General features: G+C 40.0%; 1 protein-coding gene across 1 annotated transcript; it reads right to left on the reverse strand.

Moving 5' to 3' along the window:
• Positions 1 to 464: 464 nt before the first annotated feature.
• sina (E3 ubiquitin-protein ligase sina) lies at positions 465 to 11,987 on the reverse strand. The gene is made up of 7 exons (XM_089864533.1): positions 11,559 to 11,987; positions 9,603 to 9,715; positions 5,688 to 5,864; positions 4,628 to 4,760; positions 3,849 to 3,955; positions 3,546 to 3,738; positions 465 to 1,775 (listed from the first exon to the last, which is right to left on the reverse strand). Exons 2-7 carry the CDS (start codon positions 9,655 to 9,657, stop codon positions 1,598 to 1,600), a joined length of 843 nt encoding a protein of 280 aa, XP_089720659.1. The 5' UTR covers positions 9,658 to 9,715; positions 11,559 to 11,987; the 3' UTR covers positions 465 to 1,597.
• Between the last annotated feature and the right edge of the window lie 4,029 nt (positions 11,988 to 16,016).

A 16,016-nucleotide genomic window follows, 5' to 3' on the forward strand; every position in this document is an offset into this window, starting at 1 on the left:
AAGGAAAGTCAACTTGTAGGAGAACCACGTGACTCGCGCTTTGCTTTCAGGTAACTTGTTCAGTGCCTTGCAACCTTCTCTGATGGCAAAACTTGTTTCAGGTTCCCAGAAAATCCGCCTACATGGCAATGTCGCTCGCGTCAAAAACGGATTTATGTAAGAAGAACGTTGAACGTAGCAAATTCACTACCCATCCTCGCATACTTTATTGAGAAACTTCGTCTGCTTATATTTTGACTCCACACACAAATTCTGTACTTCTAGAGATCGAATTTGTGGGTGGAGTCAAAATATAAGCAGACGAAGTTTCTCAATAAAGTATGCGAGGATGGTACTAGAGGCTAAAGCTACGATCCGACGTTCTTAGTACATAAATCCGTTTTTGCTCGCGTATAAAACATTTTGCCTCTGGCAAAAGAGAGAATGAAAGGGTGTTTTGTTTGTTTTCATCACTACAATTTGACTCGCGTTAAAATATGGAACTATTTTATTGACAGTAGATCAAGGTTTATTGCTACTCACGAATGAAAATGTAACAAAAGAAAATATATCTACAAAAAACTTACGCAGATGTTGTCTTTTCAATGTCCCAATCAATAATAATTTTTTTTATTCTATATAAATTTAGGTGCTGCGTGAGTCGTCGTCTGAGAGATCATTTAACTACATTTAACTATTTATAGTCCAGTGTATTTTGTATTTTCTTCTATTTCAGTTTTTTAACACGCGTCACCACCTTAGTAGTTCTTTAATTATTATCTAATATACTTTAATTTCGATAAAGCCCTTTTTATTTTAATGAAGATATTCCGACGGAGCCGCAACAACCTTTTTTTTATAAATTTCAACTCGTCGAATTCATCAAAACTAAAAAAAAAAAAGTAACTGAAAAAAAAAAAACTGAAAAAAAAAGTAACTGAAAAAAAAGAGTAACTGAAAAAAAAAGAAAGAAAAAAAAGAGTAACTGAAAAAAAAAAAGAAAAAAAAAGTAACTGAAAAAAAAAAGAAAAAAAAAAGTAACTGAAAAAAAAAATAACTGAAAAAAAAAAAGAAAAAAAAATGAACAGTAACTGAAAAAAAAAACCAGTAACTGCACCGAACTGAACTGAACCGGTACAGAAAAAAGGATCATTACGGTACACTTATATTTAATTGACGATAAATTCAATAAATTAATTTTTTTTTTATTTTAGAATAATATTCTTCGCTCAAAATATCAATAACTTTAAAAATATTAATGAATATGTAGTAAAACTAACTTTTGTTTTTGTTTAAGTAGAATTAGAAGACATTGGCATTGCGCAATATCCACGTATCAGTTAAACCCAATAGGCACGCACCAAATTTGTCAAGATTTTTTACGTAATACAATTTGATTGGTTTATCCAAAAAGGAGACGAGAGAGAGAAAAAAATTAAAGAGGACAAACAAATTTCTCAGTTCATTTTAAAATTATCAACAGACATTTGGTTCTTTTTGAGCAAGTGACTAAATGCTTTTAGATTTACGGAACAATAAGGATCGATCTTCGGAGAGATTCTAGGGTTTAAACCGTCGTTTATCAACGTAGGCCCTATATCATATTTAATCTCCCGGGTCAGCATAAAGAAATCGTCACGTTGATACCGAGATTACCGTTATCAGCGAACAATTGCGCGATACTAGTGTCGAAAACCAAACAATCGCTATTCATGATTGCTGATTGTACTCCTTCGTGAATACTCCTAGGTGTCGCTTCCCACGTCAGTCTTCTGCGATGGCAGCTTAATTCGAGTCTGAAAAAGAAAGAGAAAGAGTCGTTCAAACTTTCACCTTTTAATTTACAAAACGTACATTGGCATTAATGCCTATTTTTGCAGAAGAATAGTCTTTAAAACCCTTTCATTTTGCATGAAAAATTACGCAAATCATAACTACTATCATTTTAGTAAATTATCTATATCTATATAAATCAAAGTCCTGACTGACTGACAGACTGACTGATAATCAACGCCCAGCCCAAACCGCTTGCCCTAGAAGGCTGAAAATTTGCAGGAACGTTACTCATAAGTAGAAGCGGCGCGTACTAAGAAAGATTTTTCCAATCCGCCGCCATCTTTAAAAAATGGCGACCAGAAATGTAAAAAATCTTCTCTATGCAACCGAGTCCGCACGTTTCAAATGATTTCGCAAATATTTAGTACACTGGTTTCCTTTAACCTGTAGACGGATTGAATGGTCTTACGGGTTCGATTTGTTGCCATCTTTCTAAATGGCGGCCAAAAACATAAAACCCTTCTTTATAGAATAATGTCCGTGTGAAAAATAAAAAAAAATATCCCGACGGGCTGACGGGCAACGCTGAGTGCCTTCGCTCCTAGGGTGCTACAAAAATATTAGCCATCAGAAGAATCTACCCATTCTTTATATCATTTTGATGGTAGTTCTTATTACATGCGAGCGACGCCGTGGGTAGCAGCTAGTCCCCTCATATTACTCATCTTCGTGTTTAAACCTTAAAGCACAGAGCTGGTCACGCGGTTCCCCTACAAGTTGACTTTCCTTACAAACTCCAGGTTTGGCTTGGCGAAGGCACTATAATTCTCACCCGTAACAAATGCCTCCTGCCTTTGCCAAGCCAAAACTGTAGTTCTTGAGGAAAGTCCACTTATAGGGGAACCACATGACCCGCGCTTTGCTTTAAATTCTCCCGGATTCTTTGACCCATCCTATTCTTAATTATTCCCACTTTCTAACTTTAAGACTCGCTATTACCACTTCATGCTTAACCATTCTTATTTTTAAGGCTTTACGACATATACATCTACTAGCTGTTACCCGCGGCGTCGCTCGCGTGAAATAAGAACTTCCATCAAAATGATATAAAGAATGGGTAGATTTTACTGATGACTAATATTTTTGTAGCACCCTAGGAGCGGAGGCACTCGGCGTTGCCCGTCAGCCCGTCGGGACATTTTTTATTACTTTTCACGCGGAAATTATTCCATAAAGAAGGGTTTTTAAGTTTTTGGCCGCCATTTAAAAAGATGGCAACAAATCGAACCCGAAAGACCATTCAACCCGCCTATAGGTCTAAGGAAACCAGTGTATTAAATATTTGCGAAATCGTTTGAAACCTGCGGACTGTTGCCTAGAGAAAAGTTTTAACATTTCTGGTCGCCATTTATTAAGATGGCGGCGGATTGGAAAAATCTTTCTTAGTACGCGCCTACTACTTATGAGTAACGTTCCTGCAAATTTTCAGCCTTCTAGGGCAAGCGGTTTGCGCTGGACGTTGATTATCAGTCAGTCTGTCAGTTAGTCAGGACTTTGATTTATATAGATATAGATTATTTAAATGGTTTACGCTAACAAAGTGAATGAAATCCGGCAGGTTTCAGGATTCAAACAAAGCATTACTAACTGACTGACAATGCTGGGGTTGTAATGAGCATAGTAATATACTAATTTTAAATGACTTATACCAGGAGTTCAATAAAAATATCAGAGTTAAATGAAGACGGTTGCAATTGAAGTAACGAGGTGAAATTGCTTTTTGGACATACCTATATATGAAGTTTTCGGCTTGTTTTCTTGAACCGATTAATTGTACTATGGCAAAGAACTGTTGATATCCGTCAAATTTCTCCTGTTTCTCTAGGACAAGCATAAAATGTTGACCGAAACAGGACTGCATCATTACCCAATCTACCGCTCCAGGTAAGTTTATGTCTGTTGCGAGAAAGACTATGTCTTCCCCTATTTAACAAGAAGTAGTTATAATTTCTCATATTAGAGCAATGTACGAATTGCATTGACGAAATCACTATTATCAGGACTAAAATTATTTTATGACATCTATTTCTTACCTTGAAGCGTCGTAATAGTTTTGTGGGAATGCATCAGATGATTCATTACTTGTTCTAAAGATCCTTGCCATTTACAAGAAGCACCAGGACATGGGCAAGAATAAGGCCTGCAATTTACCAACAGAAAATTTCAGAGCTATGCAATAATAATTAGCCATGACGTCATGTCCATAGGAGGAGCCCATAATCGCGCATTGGCCTACAGATTGAATACTTTTTACATGCGCATAAAAAATGCGCGTTAGGAAATTTGTTTTCATGCTATAGGATAGGCAACTCCCTATCTCCGATGGCAGATTATTATTATTCGATATATACTCGGTTCCAGCTTCGGTTGCCAGCACGCGTAAAGCTAAGTCTCTATGTAACGTAGCTTTGTACGTGCTGTCAAGAGACAAAAAACTTCAGGATCTTCAGGATTTAAAATATCCGCGAGTTTTTTAGCTCTAGTGCACGGACCTCTAGGCCTTAGTTTCAAATACGTGTAGTAGGTTGTAGGCATTTCCACACGTATTTGAAACTAAGGCCTAGAGTAGAGGTCCGTGCACTCGAGCTAAAAAAACTCGCGGATATTTTAAATCCTGAAGATCCTGAAGTTTTTAGTCTCTTGACAGCACGGACAAAGCTACGTTACATAGAGACTTAGCTTTACGCGTGCTGACAACCGATGTTGTAACAGAGTATATACAGAATAAGCTGTCGTTCGAGATAGGGAGTTGCCTATCCTATAGCGTGAAAACAAATTTGGCTCACGCTCATTCTTTATCCATGGTTCTTACCTGAACTCGCAAGTCTCTTCGTGCTCAGGTTTTTCCGTGTGTAATAACTGTGCACTGCACCCTGATGAGGAATATTTACAGGGAAACATAACAGTACTCGCGACTTTTTCCATAGCTAGGTTCCTGATGTTACCTATAAAATATAGTTCCAATTTAACAAACGTTTTTTTCCAAAAGACGATCATAAAAATACGACTAAAGGTCTTTTCAGACGATACAACTTTAGACTCAACTAGATGGGCCAAAAAATTGAGTTTGCAAATATTGGTCAGTGATCATGCAGTTTATAATTTGGTGATTCAACTTGTCCAACTTCTGCTCACACCAGCGTGGGAAATAAGGCGGTGGCACAGGGCAAATAACCAGTTTAAAAATTAAATAGGAGGGGGATCAGTGGTCCACAGGACCACTAAGAAAATTCATGGGTAACCAGAGTCCAGACATTATCTCAACTATTTTAATTACCCATTTCTTTAGTTTAGCACACAATGTGTCCTGGTCAATGGTTATGGACCAGTTTATTTAATCCCAACCAGGGGGGTCGCTGGCCCAATGTCCAGTTTTAAAAAAATCCTTATTTCCCACCCTGGATAGGCTAACACGTCTCAACCAGGGCCGGAAATAAGTACAGGACACTGGACATTGTCCAATAAAATTTTAAAATGTCCCATAAATATTTTTAAAAACTAAGGGGGTCATAGCTTGACACAATTTTTGCGCACTCCAGTGGACAATGTCCTATAAATTTTCTAGCTGAAGGGGGTATCACTGGACACGCGCGTGTCCTATAAGAAAATTTTCTTATTTCCTGCCCTGGACTCTCAACTAGCATAATCAACTCGACTCATCTAAATGAGTCAAAAAGTTGTACCGTCTGAAAAGGCCTTAACTTATACAACAAAACTTTTACGGAGTTTTTTATTCAGAGACTAGCAGACTACAAGCTCATCTAGAAAGCTTTAACGTTAAACTTAATAGAACTTAGCTAACGTCGTTTCGGTCAGTTTGTTAATGTTAACAGCGCCATCTAGGGATATTCAATTCGAGGTTTAATGCTTACCTATGGGACCCCGGCAAGATGGGCAGCAAGTTAGCTTTTGACGACACGCTGAACAGACCAAATGTCCATTTTGGCATTGTAGGATGGGAGGAAGAACAAAATCAAAACAAACTGGACATTCAAAGAGACTGGCCAGATCTGTAGTACCGGCTGTTCCGCTTGGCACAACTGATGCGCCTGAACAAATTAGCATATTAAAGTCACAAAATATTGCCATTTTAAATAGAAAGCGACACATTAAATTAACTTAATTCTCACAGGGCCACAAGCCCCCCTAAAGTTTTACATAAAAACACTCAAATGAAAAATGTTTCATTTAATTCCTAATTTTCGCCATTTATTTATTAATAATAATAAATAATTTAATTCATTTTCGAACTATTTTGCTGGTGTCAAAATAATTGAAAATTTGATATTGATAGTTTACACACATGGAGGATTCATACCATTTTTCCACCAGAACAAAATTCCCTGACTTTTCCAGGTTTTCCCCGACCTTTTTCCGAGATTTTCCCCCGACCTTTTTCCGAGATTTTCCCCCGACCTTTTTCCGAGATTTTCCCCCGACCTTTTTCCGAGATTTTCCCCCGACCTTTTTCCGAGATTTTCCCCCGACCTTTTTCCGAGATTTTCCCCCGACCTTTTTCCGAGATTTTCCCCCGACCTTTTTCCGAGATTTTCCCCCGACCTTTTTCCGAGATTTTCCCCCGACCTTTTTCCGAGATTTTCCCCCGACCTTTTTCCGAGATTTTCCCCCGACCTTTTTCCGAGATTTTCCCCCGACCTTTTTCCGAGATTTTCCCCCGACCTTTTTCCGAGATTTTCCCCCGACCTTTTTCCGAGATTTTCCCCCGACCTTTTTCCGAGATTTTCCCCCGACCTTTTTCCGAGATTTTCCCCCGACCTTTTTCCGAGATTTTCCCCCGACCTTTTTCCGAGATTTTCCCCCGACCTTTTTCCGAGATTTTCCCCCGACCTTTTTCCGAGATTTTCCCCCGACCTTTTTCCGAGATTTTCCCCCGACCTTTTTCCGAGATTTTCCCCCGACCTTTTTCCGAGATTTTCCCCCGACCTTTTTCCGAGATTTTCCCCCGACCTTTTTCCGAGATTTTCCCCCGACCTTTTTCCGAGATTTTCCCCCGACCTTTTTCCGAGATTTTCCCCCGACCTTTTTCCGAGATTTTCCCCGACCTTTTTCCGAGATTTTCCCCCGACCTTTTTCCGAGATTTTCCCCCGACCTTTTTCCGAGATTTTCCCCCGACCTTTTTCCGAGATTTCCCCCCGACCTTTTTCCGAGATTTTCCCCCGACCTTTTTCCGAGATTTTCCCCCGACCTTTTTCCGAGATTTCCCCCGACCTTTTTCCGAGATTTTCCCCCGACCTTTTTCCGAGATTTTCCCCCGACCTTTTTCCGAGATTTTCCCCCGACCTTTTTCCGAGATTTTCCCCCGACCTTTTTCCGAGATTTTCCCCCGACCTTTTTCCGAGATTTTCCCCCGACCTTTTTCCGAGATTTTCCCCCGACCTTTTTCCGAGATTTTCCCCCGACCTTTTTCCGAGATTTTCCCCCGACCTTTTTCCGAGATTTTCCCCCGACCTTTTTCCGAGATTTTCCCCCGACCTTTTTCCGAGATTTTCCCCCGACCTTTTCCGAGATTTTCCCCCGACCTTTTTCCGAGATTTTCCCCGACCTTTTTCCGAGATTTTCCCCGACCTTTTTCCGAGATTTTCCCCCGACCTTTTTCCGAGATTTTCCCCCGACCTTTTTCCGAGATTTTCCCCCGACCTTTTTCCGAGATTTTCCCCCGACCTTTTTCCGAGATTTTCCCCCGACCTTTTTCCGAGATTTTCCCCCGACCTTTTTCCGAGATTTTCCCCCGACCTTTTTCCGAGATTTTCCCCCGACCTTTTTCCGAGATTTTCCCCCGACCTTTTTCCGAGATTTTCCCCCGACCTTTTTCCGAGATTTTCCCCCGACCTTTTTCCGAGATTTTCCCCCGACCTTTTTCCGAGATTTTCCCCCGACCTTTTTCCGAGATTTTCCCCCGACCTTTTTCCGAGATTTTCCCCCGACCTTTTTCCGAGATTTTCCCCCGACCTTTTTCCGAGATTTTCCCCCGACCTTTTTCCGAGATTTTCCCCCGACCTTTTTCCGAGATTTTCCCCCGACCTTTTTCCGAGATTTTCCCCCGACCTTTTTCCGAGATTTTCCCCCGACCTTTTTCCGAGATTTTCCCCCGACCTTTTTCCGAGATTTTCCCCCGACCTTTTTCCGAGATTTTCCCCCGACCTTTTTCCGAGATTTTCCCCCGACCTTTTTCCGAGATTTTCCCCCGACCTTTTTCCCGAGATTTTCCCCCGACCTTTTTCCGAGATTTTCCCCCGACCTTTTTCCCGAGATTTTCCCCCGACCTTTTTCCCGAGATTTTCCCCCGACCTTTTTCCCGAGATTTTCCCCCGACCTTTTTCCCGAGATTTTCCCCCGACCTTTTTCCCGAGATTTTCCCCCGACCTTTTTCCCGAGATTTTCCCCCGACCTTTTTCCCGAGATTTTCCCCCGACCTTTTTCCCGAGATTTTCCCCCGACCTTTTTCCCGAGATTTTCCCCCGACCTTTTTCCCGAGATTTTCCCCCGACCTTTTTCCCGAGATTTTCCCCCGACCTTTTTCCCGAGATTTTCCCCCGACCTTTTTCCCGAGATTTTCCCCCGACCTTTTTCCCGAGATTTTCCCCCGACCTTTTTCCCGAGATTTTCCCCCGACCTTTTTCCCGAGATTTTCCCCCGACCTTTTTCCCGAGATTTTCCCCCGACCTTTTTCCCGAGATTTTCCCCCGACCTTTTTCCCGAGATTTTCCCCCGACCTTTTTCCCGAGATTTTCCCCCGACCTTTTTCCCGAGATTTTCCCCCGACCTTTTTCCCGAGATTTTCCCCCGACCTTTTTCCCGAGATTTTCCCCCGACCTTTTTCCCGAGATTTTCCCCGACCTTTTTCCCGAGATTTTCCCCGACCTTTTTCTGAGATTTTCCCCGACCTTTTTCTGAGATTTTCCCCGACCTTTTTCTGAGATTTTCCCCGACCTTTTTCTGAGATTTTCCCCGACCTTTTTCTGAGATTTTCCCCGACCTTTTTCTGAGATTTTCCCCGACCTTTTTCTGAGATTTTCCCCGACCTTTTTCTGAGATTTTCCCCGACCTTTTTCTGAGATTTTCCCCGACCTTTTTCTGAGATTTTCCCCGACCTTCTTCTGAGATTTTCCCCGACCTTTTTCTGAGATTTTCCCCGACCTTTTTCTGAGATTTTCCCCGACCTTTTTCTGAGATTTTCCCTGACCTTTTAGGCCGAAAGTGTACATGTCTACAGCACGTTTTAAGTGCTTATAATTAAATAAACTCGATCTACATTAAGTTTTCCAATGTATTTGTTGCACCAAAATGAATAAGAAAAATTTTAACTATAAATAACAGTCTAAGAGAGCATTTACTTTACGCAAACAATTCTAGATAGCATTTTTAAGGATTGCTCAAGAGTTTTCTGTCTTAAGAGAGGATGAGGAGAAACTTTCACTACCCTTTCAATAAAGACTTAATCCCCAGAAATTTCACCCACTAAAATCATATTCCCTGACTTTGCTGAACTTTCAAAATTCCCTGACTTTTCCCTGACCTTTTCGACCCATTTCTAAATTCCCTGACTTTTCCAGGTTTTCCCTGACCCATGGCAACCCAGCAGGGCTACTTGGAGGACAGAAACCCATCTGATTTTTGTCCTCCAGGTAGCCTGTCTTTCTGGTGTAAATGGTATGAATCCTCCATGTGTGTAAACTATCTATTACAGTAATTACACTACACCGATTCTCGGTGGCAACCACTCACCACAACAATAATAAAACTCAAAAATGGATAGAAAGCATACCCGCTGTAAGATGACTACTTCTAGCTTTGACTCCAGCTGGTGGTTGCCGACTCATTTCTGGTGTTTAGGAACCACCCAATTGAGTTCAGAGTTTAGAAAAACACCAGATCTCCCTGAAAATGACGTAAATCTCAGTCAGAAACAAAGGAAACTTTTATACAATCAGAATAACTATACATCAGCGTGAGAAACAAGATGATGGCACAGGGCAAATGACCAGTTTAAAAATTAAATAGGAGGGGGATTACTGGTCCAAAGGGCCACTAAGAAAATTCAATGGTAACCAGAGTCCAGAAATTAACTCAAATAATTTAAATATCCACTTCTTTAGTTTAGCAGATGACATGCCCTGGTCAATGGTCATGGACCAGTTAATCCACCTTATTCCCTATCGCCGGAAGTTAGGCTTATCTCGGGATTCGTGGAGCAGTCTGGGAAATGGCACACTTCCTCTGGTCCAAAACCAGTTTATTAATTGCTTGGACTTGTTTTTTAATTCAAAAAGTAGGGGTTACTGGTCCTCGGGACCAGTTTATTAATTGCAAATATATATGAGAACAAAGGCGGGGACCAGTCCGGAGACCAGCTTATAATTTAGGACACTAGGGGGTCACTGGTCCCCAGGACTAGTTTGAAAAATATGCTTATTTCCCAGACTGTCGTGGTCCGTGGAGGGGAGTAATGGGAAGTAACTCGTCTGTCGTCTGCTACAAAGGCCAAAAATATGTACTGCAGCAGACGACAGACAACTTTCTTCCCATTACTCCCCTCCAGTCTGGGAAATAAGGATATTTTTTAAACTAGTCCTTGGGACCAGTGAACCCCTAGGGTCCTAAATAATAAACTGGTCCCAGCCTTTGTTCTCCTATAAATTTGCAATTAATAAACTGGTCCCGAGGACCAGTAACCCCCACTTTTTGAATTAAAAAACTAGTCCAAGCAATTAATAAACTGGTTTTGGACCAGAGGAAGTGTGCTATTTCCCAGACTGCTCTCCTCCACGAATCCCAAGATAAGCCTAACTTCCGGGGATAGGGAATAAGGTTTATTTATTCCAGGGGGTTTGCTGGCCTAATGTCCAGTTTAAAAAAATCCTTATTTCCCACCCTGCTATACATAAGTTTCAGACTAGGAGGTTTGATACCATTTACACCAGGAGGCCAGGCTACTTGGCAGAGAAAGTGCTGTACCAAGTAGCCTGGACTACTGGTGTCTATGGTATCAATCCTCCTAGTCTGAAAACTATGTATAGGGAAAAAGTGGCCAAGTTTTGATGGAGTCCCAGCTAATGTTAGGTTCATGTGTAAGGACTGTGGAGTTAAAAATAGCCTTATACTAAACTAAGCAGGTCAACTAAATCATAGGCGAGACTTGCTTGAACCCCTACCCCATACTGGTCTTTGCATAAGACATCAGACAAACTGAAGATCTTAACTCAAGCGCCTAAGCAATGAAAAGGTTCACTAATTACAATAAAAGCTCATTTAAGTTCAACAAAATTCATTATACGCTAATAAGACCACCTTTGTCAAGGCATAGCCCACTCGATCACGCGCGTCACGACGCTGCTCTTGCGTCGTGACGCGCGTGATCGAGTGGTCTATGGTCAAGGGGAACTCCTGAAACTTAGATTCATTGAAATGCAGTTAAGATTAAAGGAGGCTAAAAGACGGAAACCTGGCAATCACTGTACAAAAACGAAACCTAAGCTACAGCTGAATCTAAAACACCATGAATATGATGGGGGGGAGGGGGTGTTAAAGGTGTTTACATATGGATTACACATAAACTCAGCTTACAAAATCATTAAGCATTATCAATTAAACGAATAAATAAGTGATTTAGTCTAAAGAGTGGCTGGATCCTGCAAAAAATACACTAAACTGTCTAGAAGTGGGGATTTCCTACCATTTTAATGGGTACTGACGTTGGAAAACTTAATTTATGTGTACATACCTTGCTGATGAAGTACAATTTTGAAAATAAATAGTTAATAAATTTCGTCCACAAAAGTTCGGTAAAATACTGACATGAACTTTACGTTGCTTTTCCGAAATTTCATAACATTGTCTTTGAATTAATTTCATTCATAATAGCAACTAGAGTTGAGTCATCACTCATCATTCATAAAAGGTCTTCAGGTTCTTAAGCCTTGGCCAACTAGGACATTGTAAATAACGCTAGGTAATCCCGAACGTTACAATGAAACTGAGGTCTTTAAGATCAAGTACTTATTACACTAGTAAATTAGAATTAATTATAAATTCAATAAGCTATCGGTAAATATAATTGGAGTAAATCACAGGACAATTAATCACTGAGCAGTGAGCACAGGGAAGCAGCGCAAGACTGTTCTGTAACTAGTACTTCTTTATATACAAAAAAAAGTATGATCGTTTTCCCGTAGCCTCCCGGATGATGCGACTCTGCGGACGGAGGCTGTTCGCGCTATAGAAGCCCGTCGTAATATAGGGCTAGTCGCGGGATCCAGGTAGCTATCGTTTTGCACATGATGAACTAAAAGCAATTCAGGAATAGAAATAAGCATATCGGTGGTGCCTAGCCTATAGCCACCCGTCTTAGGTTTAATAGGGCCATTTCTAAAATACTCCATTTAGAAAAAGGAGGCTCCCATAATAAGAGCACAGCAGATACCTATAAAATATTAACATCATCTTCTTAATTTTTTTTTGCAAGCTGCTCGCGTGGGCAGTCTCAGGGCCGGAAATAAGAAAAATTTCTTATAGGACATGTGTCCAGTGACCCCCTGTTTGACTGGAAAATTTACAGGGCATTGTCCACTGGAGTGGGTAAAAATAGTGTCACATCTTAATAGTCAAGCTATCAAAACTTCAGAAAATTTATTGGTCAAACTGTCCAATGACCCCCTTTGTTTGGGACATTTTAAAATTTTATTGGACAATGTCCAGTGTCCTGTGCTTATTTCCGGCCCTGGGCTGTCTTGTTTCCTAATGACATAGCCAACTCGATCACGCGTAACACAACGTCGAGCAGCTTGCGTCCACGAGCGTGGATCGAGTGGGCTATGCTTTCAGCAACCATTCATGGACAGGGCAGGAGATAAGAAAAATTCTTATCGGATATATGTCCAATGACCCACCGTTTAAATGGAAAATTTATAGGACATTGTCCACTGGACTGCGCAAAAACTGAGTCTCGTCTTCATAGTTAAGCTATCAAAACTTCGGAAAAATTTACTGGTCAACCGTCCTACGACCCCCTTAGTTTCAAAAACTTTTATGGGACTTTTTAAAATTTTATTGGATAATGTCCAGTCTCCTGTGCTTATTTCCGACCCTGCCGATACTATTTACGTTTCAAAAGGCGGGAATTATGAAGCTGCTCCATGAACTTCCATCTACCATCAATACCACCCTATAAAACTAATTGAGGTGTAAATTTTCTGTTAACTCGAAATTATTTATTGAGGAAACCATAGACATAAGCACATATACTAAGAATGTATATGGAGGAAACATTTTTAGGGATTCTAAGAAGGCTCTACTAATCCCCAGAAAGTGTGGGGCCTAAGTTTTGTTAATGTAAGCATGGATCTGAAATAAAGTTGGAGGATATGCATGGTCCCTATTGGAGAATAAGATGAGGCTCCCATACACTGAAGTTGCCTAAACTGATTTTATTTCCATTGAAATCTAATCTTATATCTGTGATAATTTTAAACTCAAAAACTACATCATTAGCTAGATATGAAATTAGTTTGCCTATCGATAATAAATAAATTCAAACCGAAATTTTATTTTATCTCGTACTTTATTAATAGCATGGTAAAATTACATAAATTTGGTTTTTCTTTCTAATTTACTTAAAAATATCATTTGTTATTTTAAATAAAATAAATACAAAACTTGAAATATGTAAAAAGTTGAAAATCAAAATTTTTTCATTTCAATTACATCTAGGAAACGCGACTATTTCAACACTGTAAAATCATTATAAAATTACACATATTTGCTGAAAATTTTCATTTCACGTTTTAAATAAAATGAACGCGCACAAATTGCTTAATGTAATCAGCGAAATCAGTTTTTTTCTTTATTTCTATTACGCGTACAGTTTACTTCTAGGAAACCGGTTTACTTTTAACACTGTAAAATCGGTAGACGTACCGAAACTCGCCATTAATTGCCGCGCGAATGAAAGTGTTTGAATTGCTACTCGACTATTAACTATCATATCACATTGTTCCGGTGTTAACTTATCTTTAAAATAAGTGACATTAACATAATTTCCGTTTTCGCGCACTTCGGCAAACACTCGTAGATGTAGAGATCTTCGGTTCTTCCCTCGTTCTAGCTCCTCTAACTTCCCTTCCAAGTGATATATCCAGTAAATGACCAACAATGATTCATCCACTTCAATTTTTCCAAGTTCTTTAGATCCAAATTGGCAAGGACGACACTCTTTCCACAGTTCAGCGATGTCATTAGTCAAGTTCCAATAGCAGGCCAATCGAAATCGATGAAATTTATCTAGACTTATATCCTTGGTCATTAAAGCTCCCATTGCCTCCTTATCCACATCACCATTTAATTTGTAGACGAATTTGTCGAAATATTTTTCAATCTTGAAACCGCTATCAGCTTTATTCCGCATTAAGTAGCAGCTCAAATAGAACCGTAACCATTCGGAAATACTCATTCTGGTTTTAAAGACAAGCTCGAGGATTGACGGTTTCATCAGGGACGGAAGTGGTAAATTGTTAACCAGTTTAGCAAAGAAGTCACTAGCGTCGTGGCGAAGCTCAAAATCGTGGTTTGAATCGCTGTCTTCACTCTCCGGGGTTTTGATTGCCTTTTCGCCATTAGCAGCCCATAATGTTTGCGCGATATTAAACTGGCATAATCTCTGCAGCGATGGAACATTAACAACCGAATCCATTTCACTCTTTTATTAGTGTTGAACTTGAAAGTATTTTAAACTACTTCCAAAAACGCAAACTGAATACTGTGGAGCAAAAAATAACCGTGCGACTTGAGTTAAGTTTGCGAAGAAAATAAATCATAGATAATATATCTATGAATAAATGACGGTCCGATATAGTTTGTAAATAATTATCATTTCGTTGCGACACTTTATCGCTAAGGCCGAGTTAGTGTATTTACTATCAAAGTTCAAGTACTTGAACAAAGCGAACAATAGAACCGGTTATCTTTCTTAACAATAGAGGTACCGCGCTGCCCCTCGGGGTTAAAAGTTGCCATTGTACTTGACCTCGCACACCTGTTGTACGCGCAAAGGACTTCGACCTGGTAAATGTCTGAAGTTTTGGTAATCATAGAGTGAAGGTGCTTTCCCCACTTCAAGTCGATCTAAAGCAACATTGAAAAAGGGGAGTGAACTTTTATATGCATTTATTTTGGATGATTTTTGAAAGTTGAATTTCGAAATAAATTTTCTACTAAAGACCATTCCGGTAATTACATGCAGAGAAACCAACACAAAGGGGCGGGGCCGCCATAGGGGTATTCCCCCTCGTGCCAAGAAGCAACGCCAGATGGAGCCCGAGATCAATAAACGAGGGATGCTAGCCAACTCGCAGTTGTCTCTGGCGGTAATTCTTGGCGAGAGGCAGAATACCCCAATGGCGGTGTCGTCCCTACGTAATGGTCTATTTCTAAGAGTACATTTCAAAAGTTTGGTGTTTGCTGAAAGGCGTGACACGGTAATCAAGTTAATGTTAATTATTTAAAAAATTATTTGACTGTGGAAGAATGTAACATTATAGTTAATTAACGACTAGTAATTAAAATCACCATCTTTAGCGCCGGTTTCATAATTCGCCGAAATGCCGATTGTGCTTCAGGAGCAATTTACGGGGCCGGAAATAAGCACAGGACACTGGACACTGGACATTGTCACAGGATAGTTTGACCAAGAAATTTTTCGAAGTTTTGATAGCTTGACTATGGAGATTCGACACTATTTTAGCACTATGCAGTGGACAATGTCCTGTAAATTTTCAATTCAAACGGGGGTCATTGGACACATGTCCTATAAGAAATTTTTCTTATTTCCGGCCCAGACTACTCCAGTGACTAGAGAGTCATGGATTAACTAAAGCGGTTTACTATGTTGTTATGTCCATGCACTTTTGCTATAAATTCGTCAATAAATTTAATCTTCTTTATTAGCAAAGCGGTTTCACATGAATACGCAAGGTTAATATCATAAGATTGTTTATTTGACCACGTACTTGAACTTGAGTTTATTTATATAGTGTGAAGTGATAAATAGTTTATTTGAACACATACTTGAACTTGAGTATATTACATAGTGTGAAGCCACAATAAGGTTATTTGAGACCAGTCTGGGAAATAGCGCGCTTCTTCTGGTCCAAAACCAATTTATTAATTGTTTAGGCTAGTTTTTTTT

Source organism: Phalangium opilio, unplaced genomic scaffold (assembly GCF_054372755.1).
Source record: "Phalangium opilio isolate 3A_F unplaced genomic scaffold, DU_Popi_V2 ptg000013l_1, whole genome shotgun sequence".
In the NCBI taxonomy this organism is placed as follows: domain Eukaryota; kingdom Metazoa; phylum Arthropoda; class Arachnida; order Opiliones; family Phalangiidae; genus Phalangium; species Phalangium opilio.